The sequence below is a fragment of the Trichosurus vulpecula genome, chromosome 9 (genome assembly GCF_011100635.1).
Source record: "Trichosurus vulpecula isolate mTriVul1 chromosome 9, mTriVul1.pri, whole genome shotgun sequence".
Taxonomy (NCBI): Eukaryota; Metazoa; Chordata; class Mammalia; order Diprotodontia; family Phalangeridae; genus Trichosurus; species Trichosurus vulpecula.
In genome coordinates, this window is record NC_050581.1 from 24,714,446 (window position 1) to 24,731,690 (window position 17,245).

At 36.2% G+C, this 17,245-nt stretch overlaps 1 protein-coding gene across 1 annotated transcript in view; it reads left to right on the plus strand.

Annotated features, from left to right (window-relative positions):
- The first annotated feature begins 2,636 nt into the window (after positions 1-2,636).
- Positions 2,637-17,245, plus strand: part of IZUMO3 (IZUMO family member 3) — a 53,276-nt gene continuing 38,667 nt past the window's right edge. The window contains exon 1 of the mRNA XM_036739522.1: positions 2,637-2,920. Within this exon, the coding sequence (XP_036595417.1) occupies positions 2,637-2,920 (284 nt within the window). The remainder of the gene's footprint in view (positions 2,921-17,245) is intronic.

Genomic DNA, 17,245 nt, shown 5'->3' on the forward strand with positions numbered 1-17,245 from the left:
GGAAAAGTTGGCATTTGATTCTTTACTACATGCCATGGAGACCTGTCAAATGCCCTCAACTGTTTAAAAGGCTACAAATGGTCTTTCATGAATTATTTTGTTGTTTCCATAATGTAAGATGTCTTCATGGATAACAATTGTGATTATCTCACTTAATTTAAAAAAACAAAAAAACCATCCCTGAATTGAGATGGCCAGTGTTCCTTTCATGGACTGAATCCCAGAGCAGCAAGGGAAAGAAGTGAGTGAAGTAAATTGCTTGTTTTTTGCATACTCAAGGAGAAATACTGATTACTATAGAACCCCTGGTGCTATTGATTTCAACTTATGACAAAAAAGGCAAAATCTTGGGAAATACTTTGTATTTCCTTAAACCTCAGGTGGGGTTTTTAATACTAGATTTAGGTGAGTGTTTTCTCCCTTTGGGGAAATTTTCAAAAGTTAAGAAACAATCAAGTTCCTAAATTTCCTAACCATCCAGAAGAAAGATTTGCACCATCTTCCCTTTCTTAGTCTTACAAACTCAGAGCCCATGGAGAAAAACATAATACTCTTAATGTAACTAAAATAATAACAAAATAAAATGACTGATTTTATTGACCTTTGAGTTAGTGTTCTTCTTCAAAAATAAGCATATTACAGATAACTGAATGGCAAGCTGAATCATTATTTTGTTTGGACGAAAATAAAATGAGAATTAGATCATTTCATCTTGAATAAATTGTGATGGCCGTGTTGAAAATACTTGAAACATCTTGGACATATACAAGTGTGTATACTACTCACATTTCTCCATTAGAAAGAAAAAACAATGCACAATTAAATCAGAGGATTCAGTTTTACTTTTCATATATATGTATACCTATATGTATATGTGTGCCTATTTATACACATATGTACATATAGTCATATATACATGCTTATGTGTGTGTTTCAAGTTTTAAAGGACATAGCCTATGGGAGTGGAGGAAAAAAATGCCTACTTTGTTTTCCTAAAACTTGAACTGTGTGTTAGGCTTTAGTCACTCTCTACTGGATAGTACTGTAGCTACCATTTATGACCTCCTTTCTATTTATACCAGATACCTACTGAATATCATTTGCTTGTGGTTACATTCACCCATTCCAAAGTAGAGTAGAATGAACCTGCAGAGTGCAAGAAAGAAATCACCAGAGTATCTAAACAGAATGGCTAAGCAATTTCTACGCACTTTGGTGGGGGTGTGAGAGGTGGAAGTCTTTCATATTGTTACCACAAAATAAAGCATTAGACATTTTGTACAATTTTCATGAACATTGAAATCTCCCCAATATAAGAAAAAATGTCTAAGAGGCAACTGATTTCAGCTTTCTGCTCATAACAAAACATCAATGAGTCTAAAACAGTAACAGTCAAATGACGTGATAACATAAAAAGCTAATAACACTTCATTCCTAACACTCAGCACCCTGGTAGGGTTGTACACTTCAAACCACCTACTTGTGCTTTGGGATCAACTCAGCAAAGTCCTGGCTGTTGCTATGGTTTCTGCCAGTACACCCTGTCCTAGCGTTTGCTCCATCATTAAATGGCAACAAGTAGCAACAAGTAAACCCTACCAATCCCCCTCTAGAGGGGGTCAAGTTATTGGAAGATCAAAATATATTCTTCCTAGAGCAGCAGCTTCATTTATACAGTGACATTCAGACAGAGAACTAAAGAACAGAAGCAATCCAAGCAGACAACCAGTGGTTGTGAGGCTGCACCAGACTTGAAGGAAAGAAAACTGGCACATAGTTGGGACCTGTTCTATCTCCACAAAAATCTCGTAGGGCAAAGCCTAAAGTTTTAACTTGTGAAGAGTAGATTTTCCAATGAAAGAGGAAGCTGAGACAGATCCAAAGCCCAGCCTTTAGCAGATTTGCTATCAGAGAGGGAGAAGTCAAGATATGCACAATAGAAGAATGTAATGGGAAAAGATTGAAATTACCAAAGATCTCAAGAAGAAAATTCATTTCAAAACTTTAAGCACATTTAGACAGACTAAAACTCATTTAAATAATTGATTATAAGCAAATAGGTTAACAAGAAAATAATTAAAACAGAAAAAAACATGGGTGTCTAAACATCCCAATGAGTCAAACTATCTCTAAATGATCATTTTAAGACAAAGGAAATTGAACCAATATATGAGGAGGCAGAGAACCTTATAAATTCCTAAGAGAGAATGAAACCATGAAAAAAAAGTTTCAAAATGGTTCAAGAAAGAAATAAAGATCATGAAGCATAATTTATGGCCTGCACAGAAGTAATTGACAAAATAAAAAAACTTAAATCTGAGATGGTAAGTATAGCTAAAGAAGTAAAAGAGAGAACATAGTAGTAATACATATATAAAAGATGAAAAACTATTCTCTAATAGATATGTGGTCAAAGGATATGAACAAACTATTTTCAGAAGAATTGCAAACCAATAATAATCATATGAAAGAAGTTTCCAAATCACTAAATGATAAAGGGAAATATATATCAAGATAACACTGCGGTTTCAGCCTGCACCCAGGAAATTGAAAAAGATGGGAAAGGTCATTGTGGGAGGGTAATAGGATTATAGGCATACTAAGTCTGAAGCCCAATATGAATGTCCCATCAGAACATGAAGCAGTTTTATAAGACTACCAATGGACTTTTTACATTTCAGCTCAACATTGCACTGTCCAAACTCTCTGCTGGTCAAGTGACTAGACTTGGGCCAATCCACTTGTTGGTGGTCATTTTTTCCAACAAAGAAGCTTCCCCTATCATCAGCCACTACCACTATAGGGATAACACAGCTGACATTCTCAAAAACATCCCAGCACCACTGGACGTTTCAAACTTACAAGGTCAGCTGCTTATTCTGGACTCATCTGTTAAAAGATACATATTTGCCAAAGATCAGTAAAGAAGAAACACAAAAGAGGTGCACATGGCTATGTGTACAATCACATGGAAATTGGGTAAGGAAGGATAAATGCCCCCTGTTGTTGTTGTTCAATCATTAAGTCAATTTCCAACCCCATAGATCATACTGTCCACAGCATTTTCTTGGCAAAGATACTGGAGTGATTTATCATTTCCTTCGGGATCACAGAGCTAGTAAGTGTCTGAGGTCAAATTTGAACTCAGATCTGCCTGACACCAGGCCCAGCACTCTATGCACTGAGCTACCTAGCTGCCCTGCAATTGCCCTTCCCCCCACCCAAATATTTAGTTTCTGCTCCACACTATCCATTTTTATACTAACTTTTCCGGCCTAGAAATCATTCTTCTTAGAAAATAGAAAATAAGTTCCTCCTTCTCACCATTGTACTCTATAATCATTCAAGTCCTCTCATTCAATTATCCTATCCTTTTCTTGATCCTTGTAGTTGTTGCTCAGTCTTTTGTTTTCAGTTGTGCTTACTCTTTACGACCCGATTTGGCATTTTCCTGGCAAAGATACTGGAGTGGTTTGCCATTTTCTTCTCCAGTTCATTTTATAGATGAGGAAACTGAGGGAAGCAGGATTAAGGGACATGCCCAGGGTCACACAGATAGTGAGTGTCTGAGGCCAGATTTAAACTCAGATAGGTTAGTATCCCTAACTCCAGCCCTAGCACTCTATCGTTTCACCATCTAGTTGCCTGGTTCTTGATCTTTGCCTCACACTTAAAATAAGGAATCATTGCTGTTGTCCTTGGAACTCATTTCTGGCTTCTATTCATATTTCAGTTTAGTATCATTAATGCTATACCCACAACATGGAAGCAGCTAGTTTCTGTAAGTGGTTCTAGTGCTGGAACTGTAGTAAGAAATGCCTCAGTTCAAATCCTGTGTCATATCTGTCACCTGTATGATCCTGGACATGTCATTTTGTAGTCTCAAGTTTGTTATTGGTAAAATGAAGGTAGTAATAATTCATACTTCTTAGATTTGTTAGGATCAAGTGAGGTAAAGTTTGTGCTTTGCAAAATTCGATGTACTACATAAATATTAACTATGATATAAAGGCAGCGTTATACATTTTTATTCATTCTTAGTCATTTGCCCTTGCTTCCCTTTATACATATTTTTCTTTCTATTTTTAAATCTGAGTTTGCTAGGAATTCCTTAACTCTCATCTGTCTCTATAGGAAGTTCCTCTGTTTTCCTTCTTACATAAATTATTTTTACCTGGGCCTTCAAAATTTCATTCTTGAGATCTTTTGGACTGACTTCTCTTGCAAAATATTAGACCATTACATCTTGTCCATTCTTTTTACAAACTGTTTGAAATCTCTCCTTCATAAATTCAAAGAATATATGAGATTATTCCTGACTTTCCTCTTTTCTGTCAGGGTCTCTATAGTGAAAAGATCACTTGTGTTGTTTCTAAGGTTCTGTAATTTCTACTTACCTTTACTGGTTATCAGAATCAAGTTCAGAATAACATTTTCACTTGTTGCTCCCCCAGCTCTTTGAAAGACTAAATCATCTTTACGTCATGTTATAGATATATCATCTAGACTGTTTTTGGCAAAAAAAGATAGCTTTCAGCAATCACAAAGATAATTGCATTCTCCCATCATTACAATATAATGCTTCCATTACGGTTTTGTATTTTGTTTCCAAAAAATATTCATCTAATTCCTCCTTCTGGCCAAATAGTCTATAGCATAACTCTATAATAATATTATTGTTTCTCACTCCATTCACCCTCACCCAAACACTATCCATCATACTGTTTTCCTTTATGTACCCTGGTGATGAATATCTGTGAATATATCCCTAAGTTCAAGAGTGTGATGGAGGGAGGTAGAGCCAAGATAGCAGAATAAAGGCAGGGACTCTCCTGAGCTCTCCCCCAAATCCCTCCAAAATACCTTTAAAAATTGCTCTAAAAAATTCTAGAGCAGTAGAACCCACAAAAAGACATAGAAAAACAAATTTCCAGGCTACAACAACTTGAAAGGTCTGCAGGGTGAGAAAGGAGTACCATCCTGGTCAAGCTGCTCCAGCACATACCAGGCCCCAGCAAATCTGGAGCAGGCCTCAGGGCAACTGAATCATTAGCAGCAGTGGTGGTTTGCAGGACTCTCAGCCCAAAGATACCAAAGACAAGTTAGTATATCAGCATGAAAGGTATGTCATACCTGGGTGAAAGTGGAGTGCAGACCAGCACAGGGTGAACCAACACATCCCTCACCACAGTAAACCAGGAGCAGGTCGCAATAGCAGCTGCTTCAGAAGCTCTCAGCCAATAGACAGTGATGGCGTCAAACAACTGGTCAAACCGAGATTACAGGGGTCTTTTAGCTAACACAGAGGCAGGACTCTGTTGCTTTGCCTATACTTGGATCTGGGTCATAGTCCTGGGTGCCAACCCCAGGGCAAGGAGGAGCACTAGCACACAAAAACTTGCTGCCAGGATGGAGCAGGGACCCTCGTCACACTTTCATGGCAGAAAAGAGTGCTTGTGGTCACTCACAGACAAGAGCACAGGCCAAGACAATAGGAAACACCTCTCTTTAGATCAGACCACCTTGGAAGAAGTGAAAACTTACAGGCCCCTAGAAGTATCTGAAAACTGCATAAAACCCCTGAAGTTTGGGACAGTCCACCCTCCACACTAGAAGCAGAGACCTGCTTTAACAAAGAGTAAAAAAAGTCAAGTAACAGGTTGGAAAAATGAGCAAACAATGGAAAAAACAACTCTGACTATAGAAAGTTACTATAGTGACAAGGAAGATCAAAATACTCAGAAGAAGAAAACAAAGTCAAAGCTCCCACAACCAAAGCCTTCAAGAAAAGCATGAATTGATCTTAAGTCATAGAAGAACTAAAAAAGGATTTTGAAAATCAAGTAAGAGAGGTAGAGGGAAAATTGGAAAGAAATGAGAGTGATGAAAGAAAATCATGAAAAATGAGTCAACAGCTTGGTAAATGAGACACAAAAATACTGAAGAAAATGACACCTTAAAAAACAGACTGGGCAAAATGGTAAAAAGGCTCAAAAAGCCAATGAGGACAAGAATACCCTAAAAAGCAGAATTGGCCAAAAGGGAAATGAGGTCAAAATGCTCACTGGAGAAAATAATCCCTTAAAAATTAGAATGGAGCAAATGGAAGCTAATGACTTTATGAGAAATCAAGAAACAATAAAACAAAACCAAAAGAATGAAAAAATAGAAGAAAGATTTCATTGGAAAAACAACTTACTTGGAAAATGGATGCAGGAGAGATAATTCAAAAATTATTGGACAACCTGAAAGCCATGATCAAAAAAAAAGCCTATATATCATCTTTCAAGTAATTATCAAGGACAACTGCCCTGATATTCTAGAAACACAGGATAAAAGAGAAATGGAAAGAATCCACAGATTACCTCCTGAAAGAGATCCCAAAATGAAAGCTCCCAGGAATAATACAGCTAAATTCCAGAGTTCCCAGGTCAAGGAGAAAGTATTGCAAGCATTAAAAAGAAACAATTCAAGTATGGTGAAGCATAGTCTGGGTAACACTAAATATTCCAGAGGGCAAAGGAGGTGGGATTACAACCAATATTACAACCAAGAATCACCTACCCAGCAAAACAGACCTTCAATGAGATAGATGACTTTCAGTCATTCTTGATGAAAAGACCAGAGCTGAATGGAAAATCTGACTTTCAAATACAAGACTCAAAAGAACCATAAAAAAGTAAACAGGAAAGGAAAACCATAAAGGACTTAAGTTGAAACTGTTTACATTCTTACTGAGAAGATGATATTTGTAACTCATAAAACCTTTCTCATTATTAGGGTAGTTAAAAGGAACATACATAGACAAAAGGAACAGGTTTGAATTGAATGTGAAGGGATGGCATCTAAAAAATAAAATAAAGGGGTAAGAGAGGAATGTACTGGGAGAAAAAGAAAGGGAGAGGGAGAATGGGGTGAAGTATCTGTATTAGGAGGGCAGAGTTTATAATCTCAAAGAGGATCATAAACATGTCTGAAAGGTTCGGAACCGCCGGATATAAGAAACTCTCAAAGTAGAAGGCAGAAGAATCAAAACATATATTTAGGCTCCACAGTAACCAACCCATGAACCAGCAACCCCATTTTGATATATTGATCAAAAGCTTCCAGGCCCAATAAGTACGCCTTGAAAGAGTAACCAGGAGGCTACAGAGAAGCATGATTGCGTAAAGCAAAATCATGCTTCCCCCTCTATGGTAAAAAGATTACCCACTGGCCTGAAGTCTTTGTTCAGCTTCCTCCCGTAGGTCAGCTCTGCTACTGGCAGCTCCTGCTTCAGCTGTGGCTGCGGCTGCGGCTGTAGCAGCCTCTGGCTCCAACGGGAGCTGCTTTTAACCATCCAGCTTCTGCGGGGGGGGGGGGGGGGGGGGGGGGGGGGGGGGGGGGGGGGGGCGGGGGGGGGGCGGGTAAGGTACTCCGGGGAAAGCACAGGTTCTTTCAATCTGCTTAAGCAAGGTGAAGGGGTTGACCGGGAAAGCACAGGTTCTTTCCATCAGCTTAAGCAAGGGAAGCAAGGTGAAGGGGCCGACAAGCTTACTTCAGTCCAACATACAAACAGCATTCAGTTCAGGGGAAAAAGCCAAACTAGTCAAGGGCACTTGTTGACTAAGTGCTAAGGAGCCCATTTTTGGTTGCCAATACACTCCACCCCTTGTTATAGGATACAGTATCTGACACAAAAAAGGCAAGAAAAAGCTTTTACAGTGTAGGGGAAGAGGTGGGAGGTCAGGGCGAGTGAGTGAACCTTACTCTCATGAGATCTGGCTCAAAGCAGAAATAACATACACACTCAAATGGTTATAAAAAGCTATCTTACGCTATAGGAAAGTAGGAGGGGAAGGGGATAAGAGCAGTGGGTAGGGGTGGTAATAGAAGAGAGGGCAGATTGGGGGAAGGGGTAGTCAGAGGCAAAGTATTTTTGAGGAGGGGCAGGGTGAAAGGAAGGGGGGATAGGAAGGACGGAAATACAGTTAGCACTAGTAACAGTGAAAAAATTTTGAAGCAAGTTTCTCTGATAAAGGCCTCATTTCTCAAACATATAGAGAACTGAGTCAAATGTATAAAAATTCCCCAACTGATAAATGATCAAAAGATAGGAAAAGTTTTCAAATGAAGTAATCAAAACTATCTAGAGCCAAAGAATATTATAATTCACTATTGAATGAAAACAATTCTGAGATACTACTGCATGCCTATTAGATTGGCTAAGAGGACAGAAAATATAAGTGACAAATATTGGAGGGAGTGTGGTAGTAATGAAACATTAATACATTGTTGATGTAATTGTGAATTGATTCAACCATTCTGTAAAACAATTTGAAACTATGTCCAAAGAGCTATAAAACCATCTATTCCCTTTGACCTAGCAATAGCATTACTATATCTATATCCCAAAAGAGAGGGAAAAGAAGAAAAGAAAAAGGACCTATATGCATATAAATATTTATAGCAGCCCTTTTCTGGGGGCAAAGAATTAGAAACTGAGGGGATGCCCATCAATTGGCAAATGGCTGAACAAGTTGTGGTATGTGACTATCGTGGAATACCATTGTACTATAGGAAATGATAAGCAAGATGCCCATCATGTTGAAAAGACTTGCATAGGTTTACGCAAAGTGCTGTGAACAAGGTAACAACAATATTGTACCATGATCAGTTGTGAAGGGCTTAACTATTCTCAGCAACACAACAATCTAAGACAACTCTGAAGGACTTATGAGGAAAAATGCTATCTGCCCCCAGAGAAAGAACTAATTGTGTCTGAATACAGAATGATGTACACTTTTGAATTTTCTTTATTTTTCTTGAGTTTACTTTTTTTATCTGTTTTATTTCACAATATGACTATTACATATCTGTTTTGCATGACTACACATTTATAACATATCAAATTACTTGCCTTTTCAAGGAGATGGGGGGGAGGAAAGGAGAGAATTTGGAACTCAAAGTTTTAAAAACAAATGTTAAAATTGTTTTTACATGTTACTGTGGAAAAATAAAAATAAAATACTTTTTAAAATTATATGTACATATATGTGTGTATGTCTGTATGTATGATGCAGCCAGTTCAAACTGCCTATCAAAAACTGATTCTTAAATTCACAGTGGGGTACCAACTTGTAGAGCTCATATCAGGAGGTCAGGGAACAATCCTCTCCCCTAGATCTCAACACCTTGGAAACACCAAAAACTGATAGACCCCAAAGCTGAGCCGTGAAAACAGTGGGACACTAAAAAACAAAACAAACAATAAAGAGAATTCAGATCTGACATCCCCCCAATAAGTAAGCAGAGCCCAAAACTAATATAAAAAGGAAAGTCAAGAAGTAAAGAAGCCTATTGGAAGAAATAGCAAAAAACCAAAACAAAACAACAAACAAATTTGGCTATACAGAGCTACTATGGTGAGAGCAAAGCTTAAGATACAAACACAGAAGAAAACAATAACATACATTTTCACAAACAAAATCTCAAAGAAAAATGCAGATTGGACACAAGCCCAATAAGAATTCTTTGAAGAGTTAAGAAAAAATGAAATTTTTAAAAGAGAAAAAAAAAAACTAATTTAGAGTGGCAGAGGGAAAAAAGAAAAAGAAATGAGAGTGACAGAAATAAATTATGAAAAGTGAATTAACAGCTTTATAAAAGGGATACAAAATACCACTTGAAGAAAATAACTACTTAAAAGTTTGAACTGACCAAATAGAAGCTAATGACTCCCTGAGATATTAAGAAAGTGATGTCTAGATTTTAGAAAATATTAATAAAGGAGGTTAAAACTAAAAATGTACCAAGTCCACTTTTTTTCTTTTGACAGTTATTTAATATATATCAACACACCTCTGGCTATTTGTCCTCACATAAAAAAAAGATAAAATCATCACCTTGCTAGAACCTGAAAATATTTCACTTTGATCAGATCTGATAGTTTGTCATCTATTTGCATACTGTTTGGGGACAATATCTCCATCCTGCAGTAAGGTATAGGAATAAGCTCTTCATAGTGACGTCTTAACCATGTCCATTTAGTCCATTTAAAAAGTACTACTTGAATTTAATTGCCATATAATAGGAATCTCATGAAAATTGTATTTATTTTTAGTAAGATTGGTATATCTTAGAACCCATTTACTGGAGCATAGAACCCTATTATTAGTATACTCAGTTTTGATCCAGAACATGAAGTTACAAAACAGTAGGACAATAAAGCTCCAACCTACCTGGGGGCCTCAATATACCCTGGGGGTTGTTTTCTCTTAATATTTTGGATAATGAACTGACCATAATTGCCTTGAAATAAGCAACTCTACCTTTACCTTGTGTATGTTTTGTCAGCTAAGCTCTACAATCAATTAGCACTTCAGAGGCTGCTGATTAGCATTGACTTTAGCTGAATTAAAATTAATCCATTGACTTACTTACCTCCTCTGCATTCTTAAAATATTGTTCCTCAAACCCCACTCTGACTCATTGATACCATATGCTCTGCAACTGAAAACAATAGTTCTTGAATGACCTTGGAAAACATTGCAGATAAGAAAGAGTGGGGAGGAATGAGTTCCATGTTATTCTTGCAAGTTTGATTTTGTTTTATAAATGAAAGTTTTTCCCATTCTTACTCTGCTTAGCACTTACCATGGAACTTCTGAAGCCTGAAATATATTAGGAGAAAAACCTTTAGGCTTCTCCGGACCTGTTATTTGTGGTGGTCACTAAGTAAAAAATAGACCACATTTGTGAGGCTAGAGATAGAAGTCTAGTAATCAAGATGGTGAGTCTCCCTCCCTAGCTCCCATACTGGCCAAGCAATTCTAAAAAAGAAATGCTTTAAAATTAATCTTTCTTTTAGTAGCCATCCAGATGTGCTCTGTTCTGTGAATTGCACACAAAGGGCAGGATTTGTCAAAGAGACATCCAGAATAGCTGCCTTTTGTTTCCCAAATGTTAATGAGTTGGATACATTCTTATTATTAATATGTTTCAAATTTTAGTAAATCACTCAGCAATAATCACTATTTGTATTTTCTTATTTATGCATCATACACTTATCTATTTATTAAAAGACATTACCTTCAAACTATTGGATTTAACTGCTATGTATATCAGGCCTTATGAAGAGTGGGAAGGGGCAGGGATGGAAGAGGACAGATTTTTCTATAAAGGGAGTATAGATTTTTTTTGCAGTTACCTAAAGAGCAATTATTAAAATTCAAAGAAGACAAATGCTAGAGTCATTTTTGTTCAAATCTGAAAGAATGAAAAGTGCTTGCTGTCTCCATTAAAACTGTGCCAAGGGAAAAATCTTCTGAGGTTAAATATCTACTTATAGTCTCTATTAGGCAATGTATGTGACACTTGGTCTGTTGTGCTCTTTTGAATCGCTCTCTAGTTGTTTTGTGTAGTTTGTATTTGTGTAGTATTTGTATATTTATATATATATTTGTATATTTGTATTTTGTATTTGTGTAGTATTTGTATATTGTGTAGTTTGTAAACGTCTAGTTTGTATTGATGTTTCAACTCATCAACTAGATTGTAAGCCTTTTGCATTCAGGAGTCATTATTTTCCCCTTATATTATATCCTACATGGCACCTAACTAGACACACAGAACAGGTATTTAATAAATACCTGTTGGTATGTTGATTCCGTAACACTGATAATCACAATGCTTAACATTTATTTAGCACTTACAATGTACCAGGGGTTGTGCTAAGCATTTTACAATTATTATCACATTTGATCCTCACAACAACCTGGGAGGTGGCAGATTTTATTATCCTCTATTTAAAATTAGGAAACTGAGGGTCACACAGCTAGGAAGTATCTAAGACTGGATTTGAACTCAAATGTTCTTGACTCCAGGCACAATGCCTATCTACTGTGCCACCTAGCTTCCCCAGCTATTTCTCCTTTCAGTGAATGTTTAAGATCTATGATATAGCTCCTCCACTAAAGTCCTATGGCAATGCTTCATTGGGACACACAGCTTACTCTGGATTATCTAAGGTTAGGCATCCAGATGGCCCAGTGGCTAAAGTACTAGAATTTCACTCAGGAAAACTTGAGTTGAGATTCTGCCTGAGATACTTAACAGCTATGGGACTGAGCACATAGGCTCAGTTCCCACATTTGTAAAATGAGGATTATGAAAGAATGAATAAAGCATTTCCTAAGTGTTTATTATACATAAAGCACTCAGTCCCTGATCTCAAGGAGCTTACATTCTAATGAGAGAGATGACACATATGGAAAGTTTCGGCTACAAGTCAGATGGAAAAGTCCTTCAGGCACAGGAGCATAACAGACGGGTAAAGATCTTCTTTAATATTATTTCCATCCATAAAATCATATCCATTTTCGAAGTTAGAAAAATCAACAGTGCCAAAGACCTGGTGGGGGTGAGGGAGAGAGCCTCTTCTGGGCCTTTAGTAGCTATGCTTGAGGCACCTGTAGGAACGATTGCCAGACTGCATCTCCATAAAGGCTGCTCACCAGATTGATGACTATGCATGCTGGGCTGGAAGCATTGCTATCCCAAAGGCTCTTGGGTTCAGGGTCCTGGATTGTCTCTATCAGGATCAGAGAGGAAATGGTAGTAAAAGTAAAAATGGTAGTAAAATTGGTAAAGGTGATGGTGGTAGTGTTGGTTCCACTTGCCCAGCACATTCTGTCTCCTATCTCTCCCTACTACTTCATCTAAACTGACTTTCCTGCTTATATGACTGACAATAATCATAGTGCCTAAATTCACAAGGTTAATGTGGGAATCAAATTAGATAATATGTAAAGTACTTTGCAAATCTTAAATTGCTACATAAATTCTAATTATCATTCTTATTCTTATTATACAAGCTCTTACAGGTCCTACCAACCTGGAAAGTCTTCATTATGGGGCTTTTTGCCTATCAAGTGAAAACCAGACTATTTCTGTAAAGGCTTATTACTAGAAAGTTAAGTACCAGGTGGTGAAGTGCATTTGTTTTGACTAAAGAAATTCACTACTAGTTCTACTAACACAATGAAAGGATAATAAATTTGAGTGAATAGAGTATATATGGTTACAAATCACAAAGTATATTGAAAGTATAAGTATACTAAACTATATATCTTCTTGTTATACCTCAATCATATTTTCTCTAATAAAATAAAATAAATATTCATTCTTTTTATGTAGCAAGTATATACAAACAGGAAAACACCCACATTCCCATAAGACATTGGAGCTGAAACCCAAGGCCTGATTGTAGAACAATAGAAACTGTGGATAATACACTGAAGGTATATGCATGCCAAATGCACTTGAGAAGTGAATCCTTATTAGTTGTTTTCCAAACTGGTATTGGGGAAGTAAGATGGGTGGGAGTAGAATCTACCAACGAGCCCCTAAGAAATTTTCTTATCTGGTGGAAGGAGTTCCACCTTTTGAGAATAGACAGGCTCTTGCCATAATCATTCTCTTTCCAATTGGGTTTTAAACATATTGCCTTTCTCTTGTTTTCATGTGTTAATAGGCATAATTTATCTTCAAATGTATTTTAAGAGTTTGTTTCTCATAAGAGAGAGATCTAGAAATGAAATTCTGATATTTCCAGAAATTGCTTGTTTGTGTATGTGTGGTCAAACACATGCTACAGCCATGTCATTAGTATTAGGGTACCAGGACAGTGAAGTGCTAGATCTCAGAAGAATGTGAAATGTATTATGCTTGATGAAGTAACCCTCATAAAGGTTTGATGAACCTACTTCTTCTGGAAATTCATGATGATGTAGAATGGAGGGATCTAGACCCATACTTCAGAGTATGTGGAGGTATCTTGTGACTAGTTTCAGTTATTTGCTACATAGTAAAGTTTTTTTCTTGATTGCTGGGCTTGAACTGAGTGTATTTATAAAAGGCATTAATTGGTTAAATCAGTCTCTCTTGCTTAATGGTAGTAAAGGCAAGGAGGGCTGTAAGTAGTCCTCTAGTTGGAGAAAGAGAGGTGATATGAGTGAGTGGTTTTAATAACATGTTAAATGATAGAATCAATATAAACATTTCTTCCACCATGGATGAAACACTACAACTGTTTTTCTACCTCTGTTGTATCTATTTTTCCCCCTGCCCTTAGGTGAAGAAGTATTGAAAGTGTCTACAACCTTGCAAACTTCTTTTTGAAATCAAAAGACTAAGCTTCCAGAGGTCAGGAAGCAGATTCCATAGCAGAATTTTCTTGTATGTCCCTGAGGTATGACCTTGATGTAGTAGCTGAGATGCCATGTCCTATAGCATAGGAACTACCAATCTAGTAGATATGCTACATTTGGAAATGAACTTTGATGGAGCCAATACTTTGCATATATTGCTCTGAATTTGAGCCCACTCTCCCCAAAGAGCAATGTGGTAGAGAGAAAGTGTGTCCCTGGTGTTGGAGGAATACTTTTGTAATTGTGTTTTCACTGCATTTTTTCAGTAAACATTTCTTTATAAAACTTAAATAATATTAATTAATTAAATGATACTGAGATGTTCATCACAGGTTAATTAATGATATGAAGACATTAAATGTAATTGGTGATTGATATCGGGGAAGTTACACTAGAATGGGGGCTCAAATAATAGTGTTTGAAGCACCCCACTTCCCTCAGGGGTTGCTCTGGGAATCAAATTATTTCAAAGTTAATATAAGCTTCATTAGAAAGAAATTCCCAAGACTGAGCTTGGTCTATGTGTGAAGGTTCTCCATGACCCTGTTTAGGAAACTCATTTTCATAAATGGGTAAAATTTGTAAACTTTTGTTTCATTGCCAGAATATCCAGCTGTTTTACCACATTTTTATCAAATTATCTTTTTCCTCAAATAATACTTTTTTTGTATCACAGGATAAATTATGACTGATAATAATATACATATACATTTTTCAAATGAAATATAAGCATAACTTGATATGTTGTGATCTCATGTTGTCAGGTGGCAAAAATAGATAATTCTACAGCAACGGTCGTGCATAACTTATAATTGACTCGCATAATAGCCAAAATTTATGTGCAAGAATTAGTTGCCGAAAGAAGATCTGGAAAGTTGTGGGTTGCTTTGTTGTTCTTGTTTGTAGTTTTAGAACTTCATTGCATGCATAAGGTTTTTTTTTCCTTTCTCATTCAGTTCTATTCATTATCCATCTAAACATCAAATAAAAATTAGAAACAAATTCACTAAATGAATTCAATAGCAAGTAAGAATTTTCCATTTCTCAAGGGAACATGTGAACACATTAAAACAAATATAGTTCTTTTCAGGAGATAGTATGATGAAGTAGAAAGAACTTTAGTTTTAGAATCAATAATTAGGTTCAAGTCCAGACTTTCCCACTTATTATTTGTGACTATATCACCTGGAATTAGTCACCTTATCTCTCTAACCTCAGTTTCTCTACCTCTTAAATGAGAAGTTTTAAGTAATTTACCTCTGAGGTCTCTTCTCACTCTATGACTGTTCCTATTTTTAGGAATGGATATAGAATTTATAACCTATAAAATCAAGGATTGTTATCTTTTTGTCTGTACAATGTAACCACCTCTCACTCTTAACCCCACAAAATTTAGTACACATCACATGCACAATCGATGATGGTTGATAAAAATAGAGCATCATAAAATGCCTGTACAGTTGTTAACATCATCGAACTAGAATTACGAGGCATGCTTCTAGAGAGACTCTTGTTTTCTATGCTTTAATACTATGGAATTCTGTGTCATCTAGAAAAAAAAATGATTGAATTATATTCCTGGACAAATTCTAAAGTGAAGACATGGTTTCTTACTATTTAAAGGAAAGCAGTGATCAGTAAGAGCCAGTAAGTCTTCATCAAATAGAGTTTTTAAATTGTCTGATCAAGGAAAAAATTGAATTTAGTTAATCAGGATTAAAGTAAAACATTTGGCTAGATAATGATAACAGAATCTAGACATAACAAGTGACTAGATTCGAAAAGTAGTCACTAATGGAGCAGCATATGCTTAGAGAAAGATCCTTACTGGAGTTCCTTTGAGAATTGTCTTTGAGTCTGCCAGTGATTTATACAAAGTTTAGCTGGGATGTTTATACGTTAGTAAATGAAGTAAAGTTGAATTGTTGTTATAACATGTTATAATAACATGTTAAGTGGTATAGTCAGTCTAAAAAATTCCTGATAGGTTAGAATGATGTGCCAAATACAGTATGATTATAAATTAATAGAGACAAACATGAAGTCTATACTTTAGTTCAGAAAATAATCTTTGTAAGAATAATTTGGGAGATGCATGGTTAGACAATAGTTTATATGGGGAAAGACCTGACTAATTTTAGTGAATTGCAAGATGAATATGAGTTAATGGTATGTAATGACAAGTAAAGATGGTAATACATATTTAGGCCATGTTAACAGAGATATATAATCCAGCAAAAAGAAGGTAATAGTTCTTTTGTACTCCCTTGTTCAGACCATATCTGACATACTAGGTTTAGATCTAAGCACAATATTTTAGGTATGAAATTATCAATGTGGAAGATCTGTGTTTATATCCTTCCTCAGACACTTAGTAACTAGGTGATTATAGGCAAGTCATCTAACTTCTCACAGCCTCAGCTTCCTCGTTTGAAAAAATGAGGCAATAATAATTCTATTAATTATCCTACAGAGATATTGTGGGGATCTGATCAGGTTGGTAAAGTTGATAAAAATGGTAAATAACAAAAGGTATATACACTAAAGAATATAGGCAAAATAATGCACTATTCATAGAGCTAGAAATTGATCCAGATTTGTTGTGCATGTGCATTCCCTTCTATCCAACGTTACCACCCAAAAAAGGATAAAATAAAGGGGAACAATGCATATGTATAGTAGCTCTTTTTTTTTTTGGCAAAGACATAGAAACTAAGAGAGTTCCCATCAATTGGGGAATTGCTAAACAAATCATATGCAAATGGAAAGAATACTGATATTCTGTAAGAAATGACAAAAAGGTATGATTTCAGAGAAATCTGGAAAAACTTTGATGAACTGATGACCAAGAGAACAATTTACACAACAACAACATTATAAAAATAAGTAACTTTGAAAAACCTAATACCTTTGTTCAACCCAAGGGCCAATCATGATTCCAGAAGACCAATGATGAAAAATGCAACCTGACAGGGAAATGATAGACTCAAAACACAGAATATAATGCTCATGTTTTAGATATGGCCAGTGTAGGAATCTGTCTTGTTCGATTATAT